Source organism: Lycorma delicatula, chromosome 8 (assembly GCF_047948215.1).
Source record: "Lycorma delicatula isolate Av1 chromosome 8, ASM4794821v1, whole genome shotgun sequence".
Classification (NCBI taxonomy): domain Eukaryota; kingdom Metazoa; phylum Arthropoda; class Insecta; order Hemiptera; family Fulgoridae; genus Lycorma; species Lycorma delicatula.
Genome location: NC_134462.1, coordinates 14567692 through 14592598, shown reverse-complemented (window position 1 = coordinate 14592598; position 24907 = coordinate 14567692). Strand labels below are relative to the sequence as shown.

Here is a 24907-nt window from a genome sequence, read left to right as displayed (position 1 = left end):
TGTAAGAAAGAAGTAATAATTTCTGTAACAATAACCATGTTAATTTTCTCATGTTCAAAGATCAGAAATATTGTAAACACCAAACTTATATGAAATAAAGAACTGGAATTATGCTGGAATAGATTTAATAAAATATTTTTTAAACAAATCAACAATTAAAGGAATAATAGGTTATGCTGCCCAAAACCACAAAGATAAAAAGTCTGAAACAAATTTCAGCCAACTTTTACTATTGTTATATTACAATTTTTTTTTTGCTAGTTATATTTATTTATGTAGTATTTTGTTTATTTATAACTGTTTATGTTTAGTGCATATAATGAGAACTGATTACAAAAATTTTCTGTAAAAATAACTTGTATTAAGGATAGGTATAGTATTTTGTATTTAAGTTCAACAAAACTAATTTTCTTAAAAAAGAAACACAACTTGGTGAATATTTTCAGGTATACCACCTTTGTTATATTGTATTGAAGTGTTACTGAAATATTTATTCAAATTTTAATCTGAATCATGATCTATATATTAAAACCATTTTTTATAAAAACTGGACGGGCTAGCACATAAACTGTAAGAGAATAATCGATGCACTATTGATGTAGATCCCTTGATAATTCACATAAATTAGAATAAAATCAAAGAAGGCGTAACCCAAGTGCGATCTCAGAATCAGGCATACTCAAAAACTGTCAATTATCACTTTTTGACTCAAGAGATTTCCTAAACATCAAGTTATATTGAGATAGCAATTGAATTTTTATATAATGAGATATTTCCTCTTACCGACACATATCAAAAAATACAATACAGTAAATGAAACCTCGTTAATTCATTTGAACAGTCTGAAGCTCTGTCTTGGTCTCTTGAGTTTCCTCTAAACATAATGTAAAAACCTTTCTAATAAATTATACGTTTTTTGGTAATTTTAACTGAAAATTGTATCATTATTATCAGAACAGTCTGCACTATACATCAAGCACTAAATTTTGGTAAAGGAGGTTTACCAAGGTGTAGTCACAATTTGTTCAAATACAATCAGTATAATTTTTTATATAGAGAAAATCAGTAAATTAATATTCAAAAAAATGTATTTTAATAAGAAATAGTAAAATTATTATTACCTTTATTTATACTCTCAAATCATGTTTTCCTTACTCCACTTTCAGTTTAGAGCTTGGTATTTAACTCTCTCCATCTATAGGTATCCATTAACTGGCACTTTTACAATACTTCTAAACTTTATGTTATATACAAAAAAAAAACAACAAAGCAAATAAATATTTAAACATATTTATATAATATTTAAATCATTATGGAAACTGTAAATCAATGGAATTAAATAATTTTAAAAACAAAAATGCTAACATAACTTATCTAAAATGGTAAGCTTATCATTTAACAAACTTTATGTTCACCATATGTTCTTATTTTTAAAGTTATTCTATTCCTTTATTTATAGTTTAATAATGATGTTTTACTTATATGCCTAGTTTTTTCTTGTTAAACAACTGTTTGATTTTTTTAAGTCAATTAATGTACATATTGAAAATGAGACAAGGCAATAAGAAAATGAGGATTAAAAGCTACAATAAAAGTAATAATAATTTTATTAATACAATAATCTTGTACTTTATATATATATATATTTTACTTTTTTTTTTTTTGCAATGTATTTAGTTGAAAAATCTTATGACTACATACTGAAGATTATAATTTTTACAATTTTGGCAGAGATTAAAAAGTTTAAAATCTGTACTCCCAAATCTATCCAAATTTTTAAAAAACTGAGGAAATTCTTCAAACTAACTAAAAAAATAAGATCTTAAAATATAATTAAAGAACTAATATTAAAATATTCTTGTTCTACCTCAATATTCTTGAACAATTTTACTGATACCTTATTTAGCACTTTCATTAGACTTGTATTTATTTTGTTTTTTTAAAATAACACATATGCCTTTTATTTTAGAATAACTGATATGTTTTTAACAAAAGTATATTTAATATATCCAATAAAATATTTCCACAAATACATTTGGTCTCGAGAAAATCTGTAAACTAATCTCAAGATGCACTTCATTTGTGGTGATCCTGCAAATTTGCTTTCATTTTTTTCTTCCTTTGATAGGTACCAGAGGATTCTATTAGCTGGTGAATGCCTTAGTACCATTTGTGCAACAATAATGTTCTAGTTAATCGTATTAGGGCATTCATTTCTTTACTGGAGTTAAAAGAGGTTTCAAAAAGGGTCTATACCTTTACGAAAGTTATACAAAAAGCAAAATTATTGCATTCACACCTCCTATTCCTCCTTAAATCTATTAATTACATTAAATTCCTTACCTACTTTATATTTATAGATAACATAATAATAATAATTCTAAAATATATATACAAAAGACACCCAAATAAATAAAAAAGAAGAGACTTAAAAATAATATGAATTAAAAAATGAAGAAAACAAAGAACAAAAAATATAAATTCTAAATGTTTCAAAGTCGAAAGACTTTGAGATGAAGTTGTGTTATTACAAATTTTGTGGTTGTTTATGTTTGCTAAATTTTTAAGTCTTTATTTTAATTTTTTTTTGTTATTAGTTTGATATAATTATTGAATTGTGTACTGACTGATGATGCAGGATCCCACAAAAGTTGACTATTGGTGTTAGTTTTTTTAGGTTTTTCTCTTACTGTGTTTTGGTGATTAAGTTGTTAAAAAGATATATATATTAATATATATATTTATAATAATTATACTAATTACCTACTTCTGTTAAGTTAAATTTGATATTTGAAGGTAACATTCCCAACCTTTAATAATTTGAACTTATCTTAAGCATTTTTTATTGATTCCTTTAGTTTCGAATAAACAAAGTTCCGTTTTATAAGTAATAAATATGAATAACATAATCCTCTCTTCCTTGATTTTATTTAAGTTCCTCAGTTGAACCAGTTTTTAAACATTTTGGTGTATGATGAAACCAACAGTGACGTACTAAAAATGAATTACGAAAAAATTTTGCATCACATTCACCACAACGATATTGCGGCACTAATTTTAAACCTCTATGACTTCTTCTTAGATGTTCTAATAACAATGCATTTTTATTAAAACCTTCAAAGCATAAACCGCATTTAAACTGCTTTATAGTTAACTGTGACATACCCTCTCCTTTAAAACCAATACATGAATAAACTGGTGTAGTTTGAACTTCTTTTTTATTATAATTTCCAGTTAATTTTGGGCTCATTCTGAATTTATCTGGTGATTTTGTTGTGATTTTGGCATTTGATTTTTTATTTTTATTATCTTTCTTTTTATCATTATTTTTATTTTTACGAAATAAATTACGCCATCTCGATTTAGTTTTATCTTTACTTGATGTAAAATTGCGTCTTTTTATCGTATTAAATATAGAATTCTCCTTATTATTATCATCTTCAGGTGAATCTGGTGGTGGTAACTCAAATCTAAGACGTCTTCTTACAGTTCTTCTTTCAATAAATGATGAATTATTTAAACTGAATGTGCTAAGCTCTTTATCACCATAGTTATTTGAATCGTTTAAATTTAAACCTTCATTGTATGAAGTTGTTTTCTTTAATATAGATTTTATTGGTTTAGATTTAATATCACCACTACTTGTCGTTAAACCCTGCATTTTTTTACTTAAACTAGAACACTCACTAGCACCTTTTCTAGCTCTATAATCAAAGAAACTTAATTCATCAGAATTTAATAAAATATTAGAACATCTTGAACTGATTGCTAATTGAAATTCAGTAGAATGTTTCTTTTCGATATGATTAATTAGTAATTTTGAGTGTCTGACAAGAACTTTATGATTGCAAAATGGGCAATGTACATATCTATCTGGATTTACATCTGTAAACATTGACATAACACATTCTTGATGTTTTCTAACAACATGTTTTGGAAGTAAATCTTTATTATAAAATGTTGCGTGACAAAACGGACATGAATTAAACTCAATAAATTCACCATTTTCACTATCAAGATCTCTTCTGATAATATTTTTTAATTCGTTAGGATGAGTTACTTTAATATGATCTTTTAATAAAAATTCTAATTTAAATTCATCCGGACAAAACGGACAGTATAACGTAACAGGGATATTAAAAGCTTCTGAAATAAATTGATTAGTCAAAAAACTTATATTCATTGATGCATTTTTAGATATATTTGTTTTAAAGGCTGTAGATGATTCGGCTAATGGTGATGATGTACAAAACGGTCGATATAAACGAGTTAATTCATTTTTTTCTGGCTTTAAAACCAATTGAAAATTTTCAAATTCATTTACTTTTTTATTATTTTCATTAAGAAATAATGAATAATCAATATTTTCTGCAACAGTTTCAGTACTGCTATTAGCAAATATATCGGCAGAATCATTTAATTCATCCATCTTATTGATATTTGTAATCTGAAATAAACAAATACACCAAAATTTTAATATTTCAACACTAAATAATATTATACAGAAAACACAAAAATAAGGTACCATATATTTATAATTTGATAAAATACAGAACAATATTTGCTGGACAGCCAACTTCCATGGTAAGTTGATAGGACCATTGCCTTTCATCTGAATCTGGATTTGAATCCTGATCAGACGTAACATTTTTAATATACTACAAAATTAATTTTTTAGAATAAAAAAATAGAATTAGTAAGGAGGATAGGCTTGTAATTAGTGAAGGCAGAATAAATAATAGGTAACTTTTACAATAACAATTATACTAATATTATAAATGATGATGATCAGTTTTAAATATGTGTTATGAAGTAAAGGCTATAAGTACCCTTGATTAATTATTATAATACTATTTTTAATCCTATAAAAGTATGATTTGGTTATTTTATAAATTTAAAACATACAATACCATATAAAATTAGAAAAAATACATTTAAAAATTTTTCTTATTACCCAAATCTGTTACAATAGAGTTTTAAGTACAATTTGGTTAATATAAGTATATTGTTAGCTTGTCTAAATGATAAAATAGTTGTGAGAGAGAATGAATGATGAAGGTAGTACTCAACAACATGATAGGAAAGCAGCAGTTTTTTTTTTGCTGTCACATTTTTATATTCATGCTCAAATTTTCTATTTACAAAAATAATTAGCAATGAGGAGTACCATATACAAATACTTAAAAAATCCCAAAATAAAATCTATCATCAAATAAAACTTTAATACCATGCCATATGTGAATTGCTGTCTTCAGCACTGAATATTAGATGTGATACAAAATCTGGGTTTTACTTCCCTGTGCCATCTACATGTATACTTTTATGAATACTTTTTCAAGAAGCAAGATGGTGGCATGGTTATCTGTCATTTCTATCACATAGATACTAGTCATCAGTGATTCAGCAATCTATGAATAGCCCAGAAAAGCTCTCAAACAAAATATTATTTTTTAAATTAAAATCTTTTATTCAATTTTTTTTTAAATAAATGAATCGATATGAAAACAGGAACTTAAAAATAGTCTACCCAAAACTTATAGTTTTAGAGCATTTACTACTTCCAATAATTATTACTATTATTTTATCAGTTATTCCATAGAATCTTAACTTCAAAACTTAAATATGTATAATCCTATTTAACAATTTGATCTACAAGTAAAACAATTTTTTTTTTAATTTATTGTCAATAATTGTTGATAATCAAAATTATACAAATCTATTCATTTTTAATGTCAGGCTGGCTTTTTATTACCTCAACCAGCAGGGCAGATTCTTTGATGAGAATGATTGGGGCAATTCTGCGTATAAGACTATTCAGAGATTCTGTTTAGTTCTTAGGGAGCTACTCAGACTAGTTGTTGAGATGCATATCAAGTAAAGACAGACCTTTATACTTAAATTTAAAGATTCTAAATCATTTAGTCAACACTTGTCAACTAAATCATCATAGGAAAAATTTTATTTTAAAGTACTGACAACCTAGATATTCTGCATACAAATTTATTAGTTCACATCTTAAAAACATAACAAAATTACTAAATGAACAGACACAATTAAAATATAATACACGTTCAGTCCACAACCTAAATTATGTATCCTAACTTTAACTGAAACCACAGTGAAAAATTATGTTGTGCTGTTGTCATTAAAGGTCACAAATACAGCTAAAACCATTACTATTATTCAATAATTATGAAATTTTTCATTTAAAATACATCTGGTTTTGTTTTTCATTTAAATTAATAATTTTAGAAAAACCAAAAAAGTTAAAAACATTTAATTTAAAATAAGTAATACAAATAAAATAATCCTTTACAAATCTCATGTAGTTTATCTAACCATGAAAAAATTCTGATGTAATAAATTTATTTAGAAAATCTTTGGGAAAAATTAATAAAAAATATTAAGCACTAAATTAAATTTTCTAATTGAATGTTTAAGTCATCAGGCTAACTGGTTTGATTTTAAGAAGTCCGTCCATCAGTTTGTACAAAGCCTAGGCAACAAAGCTGTAGTAGATCTAAAAGTCATTGGTTAACAACCAATCCTTTTTCATTTCAGAAACATGCAAAATGCAAGATTAGGAATAAATATGATAAAAATTTATGAATACTAAAAAAATTGCATATAAAAATTTATACCTCCTCCATATACTCTATAAATAATTATTGATCTGCTAGTTCAGCTAATCCTTTGACCTTTACTCATACAATCTGAAGAAAGTCTCTTAATACATATAAAAGTTTAAGTCATGAAACTAGTTCTACGCTAAAAAACAAGTAAAAAGTTACTATTTAAGTTTACTAATTTATTACTTAAAATAAAGAAAGATACAAGAACACGTAGAGGCATTTAAAATTATGGACAATTAAAAATGATTAACAAAATTTAATGGCGTTTCCATTATAAAACTACTTTAATGATACCACAATAGAAAAGGAAATAGATAGAGTTCAGATAATAACATGGATACTTATAATTTATATTTAAAAAAAAATTGTATTATTTACCACAAAAAAGAGTTTTTTTTTAATGATAATAAATATGTTAATGTTTTGAATCTTCTGTTATTTACTCATTCAAAGACAGTTATCTCATAAATTAAATGATTTATGCTATTTTTTATAATTTGATAACTTCTGAAGGTAGATCTAAGGAGTGATTAAGCAGATCCACTGATGAAAACACAATTTAGCATCAAAATACACACATTTTAAAAATCATGTTATACCTTAAACAGTAAATAACTAACTACAAATATATTTTATTATTTTTATTGTGTTTTACATTACACACAAAAACCATAATGAATTTTAATAACGTAAACAAATATTTTTCTTAGCCAAAGAAAAAATGAATGATAAATGTTTATTTCAGTTTTGGTTTTAAGAACAATAATTTTTTTTATATGCTGGGGGTGATAAATATTTATTGGAGAAAAATTTCTAATTGCCCTAAGGGTAGAGTTAAATGATTTAATTATTAATAATAAAATTAATTTTCTTAACTCATTAAAAAAAAAACTGTAATAAGTTAGTTGTCTTAGTATATTAAGATTAGATTATTTATTTTTAAATTAATTTTTAAAAATATATTTATTAATATTTAATTAATATATTTATTAATATATTAATAAATATATTATTATTTATTAATATAATAATAAATATATTTTAATGTATTATTTTTAAATTATTTCTTCAAAAAGAAGAATAATGGCCTTACTGGCCATTATTTTTAATTAGTAAGGTTGTTTATACCTATACAAGCAATTTTTGTATTATTTTATAAATGTTTTTGTAACTTCAATAAATTTCCATTTGTTTTTATGAGTTCAATTTACTTCCACCTTGCTTAATCCAAATTACATTCACATTCGTGCTCTATAATCTATATATCTGTAATCAATATATCTTCACACTCAGTCACAAGACTAATGTAAAATTTTTGATAAGACATATATAGTTTTTAAGTATTGTATAAATCTATAATTTACAAAGTATTAAATGAATAATTGAGAATTTTAATCTGTGCATTGTATATTTTGTAATTAAATGATCTCTGTATGATCCACTTGTAATAGAGACTAACTTATACTGATAAGTGATTTCCAGCAAACTGTTATTTAAATGTCAATTAGGCTGCGTATGCCTTTGTATTTATATATTTTTTCAAAATAAATATATAAGATATACTATTACGTTAAATTAAAATCAATATAAAGTATTTGTTAATTTCATTCTTTCATATAATCACTGAAGTTTTATATGTAAAACAAAGATGTGAATTTAATACATAGTTCAGCGTGATGAAATGATGTTTCACTTTCATTAAATAATAAAAATCCTAAATAGATTATGCTTCCACAAGGTCTTTTCAAAAGTAAAATTTGCATACTGTAAATATATGTTTGTATGTTTATTTGATTTCTATGGATTGAATTTCATTAATAAATTCTAATTGTATAGTGCTAATATTATTTGTAATTGGAGCTGAACATGCGTTCATTTTGCCCTATGTAATAACATTTAGTGTGGTAATTGCAGCTCAATTTATGTACTGATATTAATTTTATTCTATTGTGTGTTCTTATTTATTTTGATTGCAATTTACAAAATAACGTAGCCTTCTTTCTAAAAATATTGGCACTTTTATATTTTGTATGAATTTTAGTTGATTGTTAGCATTATACATTTTCAGTTGATAGAGTTTTTTTTATTTTTGTTTTTATTTATGCATTATTACTTCTAAAATTATAAATTAATAGTCATTAATTACTACATATTTTATAGCAGGTATTTTATTTATTGAGTTCTTTAATACAGTTGTACAGATGATATGAATAATTGAAATAGGTAACACAATTTGCAATATCAACAACGAAGAAATTTGATCATAATCTTGAAAAACGTTTCTGAGCCTATTTCCAGTTAATAAATAATTTCCAATCTTACACTATCACTGCTTTACAATATTGGATAATGATAAATATATTAAAACTTTGAAGCTAAATGCATTTTAAATGTGTTTTTTAATCAAACATGACTGAAATGTTCTCTCCTATTACAAACTTCTAAACTGTAACTCTTAATACCAAAAAGGACAAAAAATTCTGTGTCTGATGAAGGACGCTGATAAATTGGAATAAATATCAGGGGAAGAACAATGTATACAATTTGCTGATAACATGGCGGTAATGGTAGAGAGTCCAAGTAAACTAAATGAAATACTTGATGACTTAAATGAAGCTTATGAGTCAGGGTATGAGGATCAACAAAAAGAAGAATATTAGGATGAAAAGAGGAGGATTGAGATTAAGATAAGAAATGAAGTTTTAGATCAGGTGAAGAAATTTCAGTACTTAGATAGCTTTATTACTGATGACCAGACTTGCACAGTACAAATTAAAAAAAGAATGTCAAGAAGTAAGCAGGCATTTAATAAGGAAGACTTTTTTCTTTTGTTTAATCTCCGGGTCCACTGTTAGTTATTGCACTGTTAGGATGAGACGAATGAGTTGTAGCATGTGTGAAAATGCCATGCCTGACCGAAATTTGAACCCAGGACTTCTGGATGAAAGGTCAAAATGCTACCACTCGTGCCACTGAGACCAGCAAGAAGGGAAGACTGCTCTGTGGAAAGTTGGACTCAGCATTATGGAAGAGATTAATGAAATGTTTTATTTGGAATGTGATGCTAAAATACGGACAATGGGAAAGGCACTCAGAAAAAGAATTGCAGCTTTTGAGATGTGAGTGTGGCACAGAATGATGTCAGATGGTAAGAGCATGTAACAAATAAAGTATTAAAGAGAATTGGATGGAACAGTAAAATGCTAAATGTAATTGAATGTAGGGAAAGGAACTGGCTAGGACATTATTAGTGGATGTGATAGAAGGCTTGGTGAATGGTAGGAAAGGAAGATATTTCAAATGATAAATGGGATTAAAGTGAACTGCAGAAACACAGAGATTAGCAAAGGATATAACAAGGTGGAGGGCAAACCCACCAGGTTGGTCTAGTAGTGAACGCATCTTCACACATCAGCTGATTTCAAAGTTGAGAATTCCAACATTGAAATCCTGGTAAAGGCAGTTACTTTTATACAGATTTGAATACTAGATCGTGAAAACTGGTGTTCTTTGTTGGTTTGGTTTCAATTAACCAGACATCTCAGAAATGGTCAACCTGAGACTGTATAAGAGTACACTTCTACACTCATACATATCATCCTCATTCATCCTATAAAGTAATACCTGACGGTGCTTCCAGGGGGCTAAAGGATACAGGCTAAGTGGAGAGCAGCAACCATAACAGAATCTGTACAATAGTAGAACACTATGAATGAATAACCAAGCACATCAAAATATTCCCTTTTAAGTTTTTATAGCAATTAAATAAATATTATATACTAAATATTTACATAAGACGTTATTCTTACACAAGAAGTACTCCCCTGGACATTTTTCTATTTTTTCCTATTAACTAATCAAATAATATGTGCATTAATAAAAGAATCATTAATTTGATAGAAATAAAATTGGAAAGTAAACAAGTTAATAAATACAAAAAATATATAATCAGTACTTACAAAATTGTTATATTAATTTAAAAATAATATATTCCACATTCGTTCAAAATTCCAGGACTAACAAATGATAATTTAACTAAAAACCAATTGTGTCATAACTTAGAAAACTATTTTTAAATTTAAGATTTCACAATAAAGTGAATATCTCTCACAATACCTTTACTGTATTATTATACTTATTTCACTTGTCACAAAATACTATTTGTTACTAACGGTTTCTGCTTACATATTAAAATCAAACATTTAAATTAATGTGACTGAAGTTCACTCTAACGGTCAACGAGAACAATTACATTTTAACGAACTTTGATACTATAGTATAAATCAACTGTACTTCTTTGGAATTCATTAGTATTGAGTAACAGTAAAAGAAACAATATTGATAAAAGTTTAGAGTTAAACAAATATTTAAACTTGCTATATCTCTTAAAAACGCATTCAGATAAATTGGCTTACAGGTAGGTTATAATTGTTTTATATAGTTGAGGAATACATTAAGTTTAAAATAAACTGGTAAGTTTTATTTAACAAAAGAAGTAATTTTTTTGTATAGATAAATTTGTCTAAAAGAAACAATAATTCTAAAGAAAATTTATTACTATAATAATTTGTTATGTTTAATTAAGGGGATATTTATATTTCGAAGTTGAATATCATGTTTGGATGTAACATGGCGGATGATGTTGTTTATGAAAGTAGTATTGTGGTGAACGAACGGTGAAGTATGTGTTTAGTTGGTGCGATTGCGGTTTATATTTTTAGTGAAATGTACCGAAATGTCTAAAAGGACTGTGGCTTACATAAAACCTCAAGAGCCTAGTTTTTTAACTAAACTTAAACAGCAAGCTGGTTATAAAGAGGGTCCGACGGTTGACACAAAGGTATTTATTTTTACGATTAAATATTTATTCATAAATATTGCTAATTTTGGTTTATTCTGTGTATTATATTATTATTTTTTTAAATATTGGATGATCGAAACATGTTTTAGAAACCAGTTAAGATTGACTCAGTTAATTATTACTGGAAGGTTAAATCATAACCTACAATTAGTGTAACTTTTGTAGGGTTATAAACGTATCTGATCATATTCCTTAAACTTTTGTTGTAAATATTCTATTACTTTCCTAAAAAAAGAAGAAAAAAATTATAAAACTTGTACTAATTCATTATTCAAGTCATGGAACCTTTATCCTGTTTGCTACAGTTAGTGATAAATTGTGTATAAACTTATTATTTACTGTTTATTGTTTATTTTTTCTTTAATTAGTTTATTGGGTTTTTACTGATGTTCAATATTCGACACCTTTAAAATGTGATTTTCGTTTTAACACATGTTTAGTTGTTGGCTTGTATTATTTCTTAATCTAACTGTAATTAATTTGTTGAAGTAATCTTAACCAACTGAAAGATAAAAATCTATAGCAGATTTGTGTTATTTCAGTAGGAAGAAAAGATTGAATGTTTTGTCAAAATTGACAGATATTATCTATGTAAGTAATATGTATTCAAAATTATCTTCTATTTTAATATTAATTACCAACTTGTAATTTTGTGATGGACTGCACCAATATCAATATTTTTATATAGTTCATACATTACTTGATTTCTGGGCCCAGAAACTAGTATGATTTTAATAGTAGACTGCAGTAAACTTTCATTTTAAATGTATTAAGGTCATACTAAGGTAAATAGGTTAATATTTAATTAAGATTTGTTGATAACTACATAGTACTTAATTTTGTGTAAATATTGGAGTTTACAATAACAGCTTAACAATTGTAAAATTATAATACACTTGTTATATCATACATGATGTTATTTTAATATACATATGACTTAGGTCATTATTTTTTACAATAATCTGTTAGTTACACATGCTGTTTATCATAGAAACAGCAGTAAAACTAAACTAGCATCCACATTCTAGTTATTAAATTAACAAAAACTGTTAAAGTTGTTACTTGGTATTTGTTTACCTGAATAATTTTATGTAGTAACTTTTTTAATATTCTAAATCTTGTCTGTATTGGAATTTAGTTGTATGTTTTATATGTAAAGTTACACAATTATCTTACCCCTAAAGGCTAGGCTTACTAAATTTTATTAAACTGTGGGTTGTAGCATGTTTGAAAAATCATAAAAGTTAAATAACTTTTAAACTGAAGAAAAAAAATAGAAAATTAAGATTTAAAAAATGTTTACATTATAAAAAATCTTAACTTTTAAATAAATAGGTTAGTTATACTGTAATCTGTAAATGTTATTTTATAAAGCAAACTAAACAGTTTTTAATATAAGCTTCACCATTCATTAATACTTAATCTTAAAGATCTGATTTTGTAAAAAAAAAAAACTGAAATTTAGGTTATTATTGTACTTTTAAAGAAATAAATAGTGATTGGTTTGAAAAATCCCATTTCACATCCCACTTCAGGTTAGAATTTCCATGCCAGGTTAGAAAAATAATAAGACAAAAATATAGTATAATTTTTTTTTCTTTCTAAGCATGTCGGGTTGATTAGGCCTACGATTTACCATTCTATTGAAGTAAACTGTTGATTTTTATGCCAAACTTATTTCTTAATAGTTTTATGCAGCCACTAATATACCAAATTAGATAATTAAAATTTTTGGAGCAAGTGTTCAAAATGTTTTCCCTCCTCAGTTTAACAGTATGACCGTATGTATTCATAATGTTTCTGATTTAGAGTAACTTCTTGACTATTTTATATTCTTAATAATAATAATAATAATAATAGTATAATAATACGCTTGGTAAGGAAGGAGACTATTTCATTTTACTCTTGGGAAAAGATCCCAAATGTTCAGGATAATATTTAATTAATATTTTATTTCAAAAGTAGCCTGTATGCTCACTTCTTAAGATGTATAACATAATCAGTTTAACCCCCCAATGTGGTAATGTGTTTTATGCATTGTAGTACCTCCTTCCTTAATTTAAAGAGACTTAAAATCATCACCAGCACTATACCAGTTAATAAAGATGAAGCTTAATTAAAAAGTTTCAACTAAAACAAAACAGTTGTACGTAATCATAAATGTTTAAAACAGTATTGTTACATATTTACATTACTTACGATGAAAAATTTGTAACATCCAAAGCTCAGTTTTAGTAATGACATTAATTATTTACGAAAATGAAAAAAAAATTGTTAATTTAAAACAACTGTAAAATGAAGTTTCTCATGTTTAAATCTATGTTTATCAGAATCTGAAAATGATCCTAACAAAAAATCGACTTTCTCACAACAAACGCGCGCCCGCACGCACACATACACACATATTTTTCTAAAGTCAATTCTTTTAAGATTCATATTCCTCTGTACTAGTATACATATTATATTTAATTTGATCAACCTAAGTACAGAATAATAAATAAAGTAGGATGACACTTACCTTATTCCATTATGCATGCAAAACCGCTTTCGCATATTTCTCCATCATTAATTGCATTAAATTATTTTTACAAATTATTCACATCAAATTACATATTACATATTTTTATATTATATTTAAAATTAAACTTTTTTATTATTTAATTTAAAAAAAAATATTTTTAACATGTAATTTGATATGAATCATTTGTAAAAATAATATTTAATGCAACTGATGATGCAAGAAATTTGTGAAAGCACTTTTGCATGCATGATGGAATAAGGTAAGTGTCATCCTACTTTATTTATTATTCTGTACTTAGGTTGATTAAATAAATATAATTATATATATATATATATTGCTGCTGATTTGTTTGAAAATTTGTCGATCTCCATGGTAGCTTCTCAACCGTTCATTTGAGGTGCAAGGTTCAAATTCTGGTCAGACAAGGTATTTTTCATATGCAAAAAAAATTTGTGCTGAATTAATGAATTAAATCATCAAGAAGAAAACAAGGTGTAGTGAATAGTCTTTCAACCAATTATGAGAAATATTTTATTTACGTCAAACTGCAGTAGAAGCTGTTACTGTCTTTGCATATCATATATATCAAAGTAGGCTGAAGGGAAGTCACCGTTTATTACCTCCCCTTATTTAAGTTTGTAATGTAAAAAAAAAAGTTTAACTTGATACAGTAAATATAGATTTAAAAATATTAGTTAAGCGATAAAATTTTAACCACCAGTGGTTTTTATAGCGATATAGATACAGAATAATTTTTATACAAATTTCTTTTCTCCTAGAAAACAGCAGGTAAAAAAAAGGAAGAGGAACTATATCCAAAACTGTAAAAAGTAAAGTAAGTTACATTGGACTTTTAAGACATTTACTATGTGCCAGTTTGTAGTGGAGCGCTAGATAAACCTTTAGTCTTTCACTAAATGAGGCCTTTAAAGTGATATACTACTCAGTAGGGGTTTATGTATAAAATTTTTAGTTAGAATCACAAGAAGTGGTAAAAGGTGAATTTATCTTAGACATCAGAATTTAGTTGTTTACACCAGTAATTTTTTTAAAAATACTCAGTTTTCTACATTTGGTTTGAATTTGATTTAACTGCTTCAGTGCAGACATTAATTATATACATTAGTGAATTAATAATAATCAGTGTTATAAAAAACAGAATAGTGTCATTAATTTCAAGTATATTATTATCAGAATGATTAAGCTGAATAATTGTGGATTAAAATTTCAACCTGAATTTATGGTGTACAAAGCTACAACCGGAGTTGAGGACACTTGAAGTTTGTAGGTGATACTCTTTTTTTATTCTCTTAAATATAATTCTTTAGCGCAGTGATCCCCAAACCATGCGCCACCGCATCCCGAGGAGCCATGAAATATTGTAAAAGCTTCATAATTAATTGAACCAAGACATTAATTAATTTAATGTTAATAAAGTAAAAAAATAATGAAAATGCACGATTTTTATTTATTCTTATCTCTTATTTACAAGTAGTCATACTTTTACTTAGGGTAGGGCGCCATGGAAACATTTTAATTGAAAAAGGGCGCTGCGACTTGGAAAAGTTTGGGAACCACTGCTTTAGCATACAAAAAATCGTAAATATTAATTAAATGGAAGTATTTGACCTAAGTGTCTCACTATTGATAGATTTTTCCTTATTACATATGTCACACTGTTTTCAAAATCTGGATTGCAGTATAAACTGATTGGCATATATAATTACTACTAGATTAATTTGGGTCAGCTATTGTTAAATTATCATTTAGTTGCACACGCATGTATTGTGTGGATGAAGAAATAGAGATTATTTAGAAATTTGTTTGAGCTTATCAGTTATATACATTAGTTTTAAATAGCACTGAATAGGTCTAGTAGACCAAGCTTTATAGTTTAGTTACCCTGATTCATTTACCTCTCAAAAGCATGTATCAGAAATAATGTTTAACCTAATAATTCTTTAATTTATTTATATACAGACATTTTTTGAATCAGACTCATAACTTGTTGATTTACCCAGTTTCTTTAGTCAGTAGTAGATTTTGTGATATTTCAGGATATCTAACGCAGCTTTGTTGATACCCAGCTCCATTGCATCTGTGTTCCTTATTCATGTATTTAATGATCATGTAGCTTGTTACATCTGTCGGCCACTAAGTCAGGAGGTTTTTACAACCCATTAACAGATTGTTGATCTCAGGCAGTTTCAGGAAGCTGTTAGCATTAAAATCAGTCCGGTTGAACTTTGAAATGTATATTTCATTTACTGTAAGGCATTTGGTAAACCCTCTGTGTCATTTCACACATTATTTAATCTATAAACTTATTTAATGGATATTCAGATTATTGCACTTACGTGAAATATTTTTTCTCTTCTGGTTTAATTTGACTATATTAAATAAAATTTTATTTTTTGATAAATAGTTTTTAAGTAAAATTCACTATACGGTCATTTGGCACTGCTAAATGCCAACAATGTATAGTTAAACTGCATACTGTATTGTTTAATTTTGATAACTTGTTTATTAAAATGGCTTCTGGTGTTGGAATTTTGTAAGGATAAAAATGCCCTTCAATTTATAGGATGTTACTGTCAAAAATGTTCCATTCTGTCATGGAACAACCAGTGTGTGCCACTTAACAAGTGAAAGTAAATTTCTAATCATATTTAGTAGTAGGTAGTTGTGAAATGGAATTATCTTCTTCGTGGATATTTAATCCATGGATTAGTCTGCGGTAGTCCTCTTATCCTTATTATTGCTTTCCTCTTGCATTTCAACGTAACTTTTTTCCTTAATATTTTCCATTACTGCTTTATCATTTACTTATGGAAATTATGTCTTTCTTGGTACATCTTTCCCATCATTCTGTTCTCAGACATCATTTTAACCAAGCTATCATATCATAGAATATGACACATAACCTTGCCCTCCTATTTTCTACAACCTTTCACGTTGTCTTATATCCTCTTATCCTCTGATGAACATGTGTTTATATGTTTCCAAAAATCCTCATCATTTTTCCATAGTATTCAGATGAAATTAGCTTGTTTTTCTCCTTTGTCTCTCTCACCCAGCTTCATACCCTTGTACAACATTCCAAACATCAGATAGTAGCAAAATAATTTTTTGCTTGCCATCCAAGTAATAATATTTACTTAGAAAGACTTAAGTCTGAGTGACATAAGAGATTCAAAGACATTGGTAAGAAGTAGGCTCCAGAACAATGACTCCAGAAATGGTCCAGTAAAATCAAAAGTGACAAAATGCAGATTTGAACAATGCAAGATGCGATGCAGTTAAGCTTCCAAGCTATGATTTTCTCATCTTGGATTTCAGATTAAAAAATCAATCTGAATTAGACCTTTCTACTTATTCACTCAGCTTAATCTAGCCTATGATTTCTGGCTGCTTCCAAAAAAAAGACTACTAATAAGGGCAGAGGTTTTTAAACTGTTCAAGTGTGATACTGGAACTCAAGAGGATTTTGGAAAAAAGCTTTCAGAGATTAGAATACTTGTCGCTGTATGGATTCACTAGGCAAGTATTTTGAACGGATCAGTAACTATAAATGTGTACTTCCAATTGTTTATCTTACACAAGCATTTCTGTAATTAAATTGTTACACCTCATGCAGTAGGTCTTGAGCATGATTATTGTTGTTGGGCTTTTAATTTTTCATCGTATATCATTCCATCCATCTCGATACTTTGATTTCAATAATACTTGATAGACTTGCATGTGCATATGTGTATGTATCCTTGATAATTAAAAAAAACTAAATTTTTATTTTCCTGGCTGTTAAAGTATGTAACAGAGGGAAGATATTGCTATTAGACAAAAATTGAATCCACCCACACCACACGTTTTTATATTTCTAAATGTTTTCAGTCACTTCTAATACCAGTTCCTATCATTTAAAATTTTGCTTGTACAGATTAGTATTGTCACCTCAGATACAGAATTTAAATTGCAATCATAAAATTTGTGGCAACTTTTTTGTCTGGAAAATTGAAATTATTATTTTTTTTAATGGTAATGGTTAAGGAGATTTTGAGGAGTTTTATCTTGTAGATGGTTGAATTATATGAAAATTTTACACTTATAAATATTTTTTCATATCAAAAAATATTGTCAGAGATGAAATTGAAAAATGCCCCTCCCAAGGGTACAAGAACCATTTAAGTTTTATACAGTTTTTACTTTTGACTGTTTCAACCTACAAAATTGTTAACGTTACATTATTTTTTATACAAATTGGATATTGTCAGAGAGAGAACAGTTTCTATTCTTTGTCAAAGAAATAGATAAAGATAAACTCAGATTTTAAAAATAATGTGGCAAATGCTATGTATTGTATTCGATCATCTGTTTTAAAATTCCTTAGGTCCCTGTTTCAAATGTTGTTTTCATATTCACTGTATTTCATGAGTAAAGATATGTGATTTAATGAGGAATTACGGATAGGATTTACATAACTTCCTGCATGGATGTTAAAGTTATTTAACTCTCTTTAGGTTCATTCTGTTTCCTTGACCCTCTTAGCTGTATTTTGGATTTTCGTAGACACTGTGGATCTGAGCTGAAAATATGGGGACAGATTTATAGCATCCTTGGTATTATTTTTATGTTTGATAATTTGGAAGTAAATAAAGTAAATTAATTTCTTATTTCTGATCGGCAAATAATTCACTGATCGGTACTTCAAAACATGGTTTGATTTTATTTTAATAGAAATCGTTTTGATCATATCAAGAGAATTTTTCATGTAATAAAACACGCAGAAATTTAATTTTATTGGGCAACAAAAATACTATCGTTTACATTATGTCCATGTGATTAGCAGTATTTCTAGTCCTTTTAAAAAAGCAACGGATACAAGCAAGCTTGGATGATCAGCCAGTATGTCATTGCTATATTATTGTTCTCTGAAACATTGGCACACATAATTGGTCATCTCTTAGTAGTATAAACATGATGCATGATATATGTTGGGTAGTAATCGTTGCCACTCAAAGCTCACCATTACTTAGTGGTAACTATACCTATGAATTAAATTCATATGGATTGAACTTTGAGGAACAGCTGCGGCTAGAATACTTAAGCTCCAAAAAACTGCTATTCATGTTATTTTAAAATGAATCGTGCCTTTTTGTTAAACAAAAAGGCTTTTAACTGTATGTGGTGAATGCGTTTAGAAAGCTATAGGTTTTATGTCTGCCCCAGTTCCCATTTGTTTGAATTAAACCAAGAGGCTAATGATTGTTACAACATGAGTTCAAAATAAGATTTCCATTTTTAAGAAATAATCTTCTTAATTCTGATAGTGATTTATTTATAAAGGAAGAATATACCTCACATTGGATAAAGGAGTTAAAAGGGTGAAACTTTATTTAAAGAACCGGAATTTTATTTAATTGATAATGTTGGTATTCATATCATGGATTTATTGAATTATGTTTTTGGTGTAATATAATATGCGTAATATCTTTATTTAATATTACTATGTGTTGTAAGTGAAGTATTTGTTTAAGTACACAATAATACTTTTTAATGTAGAGTATATATATGTATTTATGTATGTATGTATGTGTATCACAAAATACCTTAGATAGGGTAGATTGTTCATCAGATCTAAAATATTTTCTTGTATTAATATACCTTTCTATGGTCTTATTTATAGTTTTATTTGTTTAATTTTGTAGTAATGTACCCATTTACTACTTTTTATTCGTTCAATTTTGTAAATTTTTTAAAACTATTATGAATAAATAAAATAATTGGCATTTTAAAAGAATAGCCCTTTCTGTGTCTTATGTCCAAAATATAATTACGAATCCATTAAGGGACAGACAGCTGGAGAATTGCTCCTCAACTCTGAAAGTTTTCTATAATTTTTGAGTGTTTGGAGATATCTTATGAAATTTATAGATGTAATATTTTGGCCTAATCCCTCTCCAAATTGCACCTTTGGATCCACTCTTGCCGGCAATTGTTTCCTAACCAGTGGCTGTATAGAAACCCCATTCAGGAACCTAAGATTCTTACAATACACTTTTACAATAAGAAATCAACCAGATATACTTTACTGATAACGTAAACTGGAAGAATACTTAGATATATGTTTTTCATTTCTTAAATTGCTTGTCCATAGAATTTTAAGTTGGAAATGATATTAGAATATATTTTAAAAGATTTTCCTTGTGATAAAATACACAGGTTTTCTGCTGGTCAAAGTTTGATACAAAATACTTTGTAAAAATTCTAATCATGCTTCTATCACCCGATCACCCAGTTTTATTATAATATCTTTTTATGTTATGAAAATAAGTAGTGAATAAATAAAAAATTAGATTATATCCAGATATTTGTTATTTATAATTCATAGATATTTAAAAAAAAAAGAAGAGTAATAATTAGTTATATATGCTAAACAATTTCTTTAAATGCTATAAATTTTGTCTAAGTTTAGGATAGAACACAGATTTTAGAAAAAAATTTATATTTCATGCCAAGATGTATCTAAAGACTGCCTTTAGTTATTATTTTTTTTTTTTGTATTATTTTAATCAGAGTATTGTAAACCTTATTATGAAAACAGGAAATCGCTTAATATATTATTTTCAATTTCGGTCTATTTTAACTTTTTATTTTAATGATTGTTGCAGCGCGAATCTCTTCCACAGTTAAATGATGAAGATTTTGAAGATAAAGATGAAGATCAACCGACAGTGGTAGTATTAAAACCAGGAGATTTAACTGCTGAACAGGCCAATGAAATTAAAAAGCAGTTAGGTAAGAAAAGTCATGTATTTATTTTTATTACAATCTACTGAAATTGATTTTACATTGTTATGTAAAAATATAAATCTGTTGTTATTTTTTAATAAGGTTTCATTTTTTTGGACATGACATACTGTTATTATTATTTTTTTTGTAATTTTATTTATAATACTGTTGTGGAAAGTGCTTAATTTGTTGATTTTTGAGTATTATGAGTGACTAAACCCAATAAACAACAAAGTTATTGTATAATCACTAGTTAGGAAACAGAGAATACTCTGATAGGTCTATAGTATTAAAGTTGTATTCCAATGAGGATAGGGCCCATATCTGCAGATCCAAACCAAGGATGTAAGAAAAGAAATAGCTGGTTAGAAAGACAGTCTACTCTAATGGAAAGCCACAAGACTGATAATTCTACTTAGATGTTGACTTTGAGGACACCTACAGACAATTCTTACTTCCCTACCCTCAGTTTCTTGAGATATCAATTAGGATCTTCCTAGTTTTGGTATTTCTAGGATATCTATTTCACATTTACTATTATAAATATTGGATAATCCAAAAGACATATAACTCAAGAAATAATAATAAAATGAAACTAGTAATAAATAACGCATAAAAATATTAATGAAATAAATTGATAAATAATTATGTATATATTATCATATATTATGTATTATTATTATGTATATATTATCATATATTTTTTATTGATATCATTTGAAAGCATAATATTACAATATTTGTTGAAATGTACACCTACGAACAAACTTTTTACCACATTTGTGAATATCATTACAGGAGCCAATAATTTTGACTTTGTAATATTTTTCATTTACTGTTTCATTTGTTGTACATCAATTTTTAAGTAGTCTGAAAATTATCATACACAATGTTTTTTTAAAGACTAATCTGGTGGTGTGAAATTGGGAGACCTCTTAGAGGTCATAATCTTTTTTTTTATTAAAATTAAATGACCTTAAAAATTAATTTTTGTATATTGTGACAATCTTATTGTAGGTTAATACCCTTCAGACTTTTATAGAGCACAATATCAGTTTGGTTATAATATCTTTATAAAAATGTTTTATTTACAGTTAAAAAAGAAAAAAATGTCCATAAATTTTCTTCTCTGAAATTGGATCTCTAATTTTTACTGTATTTAAATGTGGTTTTCAAATTCATATTCTTGATACATATGTAAATTAACGCTGCTTCATATATGATTATTTTGCTCACTAATGCAGTCACTTAAATGGAAATATGCTTCATTATCAAAATAAACATTGCAAAATATTTTTCCATAATTTTAATAAATAATTAAAAATACTTATAATTATTCTACTCAATTTTATAATTTTAAACATCATATTGCTCTTAAAACTGTTGTTTTAAGAATTCTGACTAAAAATTCTGTTTACGCAATAGATACTGAAGATACTGCAACAGTTTATTGTTGATGTCATCAACTATTTCTACTGTTCCAACACTGAAAGGCAAATGTGCAAACCAAGTTATCGAGCAGATGTTTGATACTCAATTTATTTAGCATTCGACTATCGGGAGACATATTCTAACATTATTCTTGCATCTGCACGTAAAAAATAAAGATTGTTCATAGTACTATTCCATAATAAAAGCAAATTGCTCTAGTGAGAATTTCATTGACATATCTGCACAACAAATGTTCTGCAAAATAAGTATGGCTGACCAATAGCATAACCATATTTCCCCCTACTGTCCCTAATGCCAAGGATACTTTTTCAATTTTTGGATCACCAGTTAAATGCTATCATAAATCTTGCTTTCATTATTCGCTAGAAATTTGATTACCTAAAAAACCAGTTAAACACAATCATCCATTCTCAGAATAATGGCATATGCAGTTATTCAGATGAATCTCCCCTGAGGATTCTACCAGATCTCTTACTGGAGGCTTGAATTGTTCTTAGACTTACTAAAACTCAAGAAGTGAATTTTTCCAGGAGTTTTTTTACTGATTTTTTGAGGAATTTGTAAAATATTTTTTTGATCTTTCATGTGTTCAATGTTCACTGTTTTTTCATGAAAGGTAAATGCATTTAATTCACGTTCAATTAAAAAAAAAATATTTTAGTGTAATTTCATTGTTGATATCTTTAAAAAATTATTTATATGTCAATTTTAAGTATTTTCTTTAAAAACATTTGTTTACTTGTTAGATATTGTAACCAAAAAGGTTTAAATCAAACCAACAGCTATTCCATGCTGGGCTTACTGTGGAAATTTAGAAGTGAAGTGGTTTTTGAATCTGCTTTTTCACTGAGCTAAACGTATTATTGTACAGTGCTATGCCAAGCCTGTTGAAAGGTAGATGTTCACCTTTACAGGTAATGCCTCCACTCTGTTCAGGCAGGAATTGGCTGTAAAGTGAGCATCATTGCTCTCAGAAAATGCAAATCTGACCGATTCCTCTTGTACTAAAGGAGTTTTACTATTGTGTTTCTGGAGAAAAAAGGGACAGCTGGTTCTCAGATTGAATTACAGTCAGGCTCTTGGCATTTTCACTCTTATAATGTATTTATAATGTATTCTCTCTTACAACACACACACACAGAGGGAGAGTGGGAGGGAAAGAGGCCTTTTGACTTTCTGTGTTATTAATAACTAAAAAGAAGAATTATTTTACTTTTTACATGGGCAGTAGTAATGATTTTGATAATTTTTATTGTTTAGTTGTAATGATTATTTAGTTTTTTGTCATTAATTTTGTGGTAATGCTAGATTATAGTTATTTTATTATTTTTTTGTTTGCAAATTTTTTAATCAATTATTGGTTTATTTAAAATGGAATTATAATTTTTGAAAACTATAAGTTTTTTTATTAATTAATTTATCTCTGACTCTTTAAATTATTATTATTACTTATATATTATTTTAGGGCAGTTTGGTATATGATTAGTTTTCTTTATTGTTTTTTACTTAAATATTATTATAAGCCGGTTTGGTATTTTATTAGTTGTTTTCTTTATTCTTTTTTATTATGTTTTATAATAATATTACAAAATTTTTTAAAAACTTGCTTAATACTTTTTAGTCATACTTTAATCAAATTATTATACATTGCATCAGTTTGATTAGTAGTTTAATTTGGATTTCAAAAGATAACATCATATTTGAATTTTCTAATATATTTATAAATATATGTATTTATGTATTGTTTATTCCCTTAATTTACCCCTGTACGAGGGGATGTTTGCAAAAGTAATGGTGAAATATTGTATTGTCACCCGACCTTAGTAACTGTGCAAAATTTCATCAGTAGGCATTGTCAGGAAGTATGTTAAATTATTACACCTGCACCCTTAATTTATCCCCATACAGGAGGATGTTTACAAAATTAAGGTGGAGTATTGTATTGTCAACCGACCTTAGTAACTGAAAAATTTCATCAATCAGCAATGTTAGGAAGCATGTTAAATTAACGATGAAAGATTTGAGGACAGACATGAAAAAAAAAGTTAAAGAAAAGCAAGTAAAAATAAGATTTTTTATTTTTTTATTTTGTAGATAAGACTTCCATTACTGGAAGTAATAAAATTGTAGAACGGAAATGTAATGGTAACAGAACTTTTTTATACATGAAATTCACCACTATGAAAATTATTATGTGCCAATTTTAAATTGATAGTCCAAAATATTTCTGAATTCTGTTAAACTCTTTATTTTCTGTTTGTAACCATGTAGTAATGTTGTTTTTATTTTAATTTGGTTATGTTTTCATTTTGTTTATCGTCTCATTTTTCCATTAGAAACCATTTTCTGTTTTTTAATAGGTATTCCATACTGCAATACTATGTTTAATATTACTTTTTTGATGTTTGTTATAATTATGTGTGGGAACAGTCCATCTGTATGTGTACGTGAACTTAATTTCAGATACATGAAGTGTAACACTACCCTCTGTCCATTACACACTCATGAGAGATTGAATAATAAATTTTTTGTTACATTTTATAGTTCAGTCTACCTTTTCTTCTATTGAAAAAGGTTATTGCTTATTTATTTTTATTATTATAATTTATTATGTTAAACAAGTGGCTTCAGGATTGTTTCTGCATTTTCAAA

General features: G+C 26.9%; 2 protein-coding genes across 2 annotated transcripts in view; one reads left to right on the top strand and one right to left on the bottom strand.

Moving 5' to 3' along the window:
• Positions 1-2926: 2926 nt before the first annotated feature.
• LOC142329130 (uncharacterized) lies at positions 2927-4429 on the bottom strand. Its single transcript, XM_075373465.1, has one exon. It carries the CDS (start codon positions 4427-4429, stop codon positions 2927-2929), a length of 1503 nt encoding a protein of 500 aa, XP_075229580.1.
• A 6822-nt stretch (positions 4430-11251) lies between these two features.
• LOC142328941 (uncharacterized protein KIAA1143 homolog) overlaps positions 11252-24907 on the top strand; it is a 129725-nt gene continuing 116069 nt past the window's right edge. The window contains exons 1-2 of the mRNA XM_075373130.1: positions 11252-11472; positions 20683-20809. Coding sequence (XP_075229245.1) covers positions 11368-11472; positions 20683-20809 — 232 coding nt within the window. The 5' untranslated portion in view covers positions 11252-11367. The remainder of the gene's footprint in view (positions 11473-20682; positions 20810-24907) is intronic.

Coding starts and splice junctions, on each gene's coding strand:
- LOC142329130 (XM_075373465.1), bottom strand. CDS start 4,429: ATGGATGAATTAAATGATTCTGCCGATATATTTGCTAATAGCAGTACT.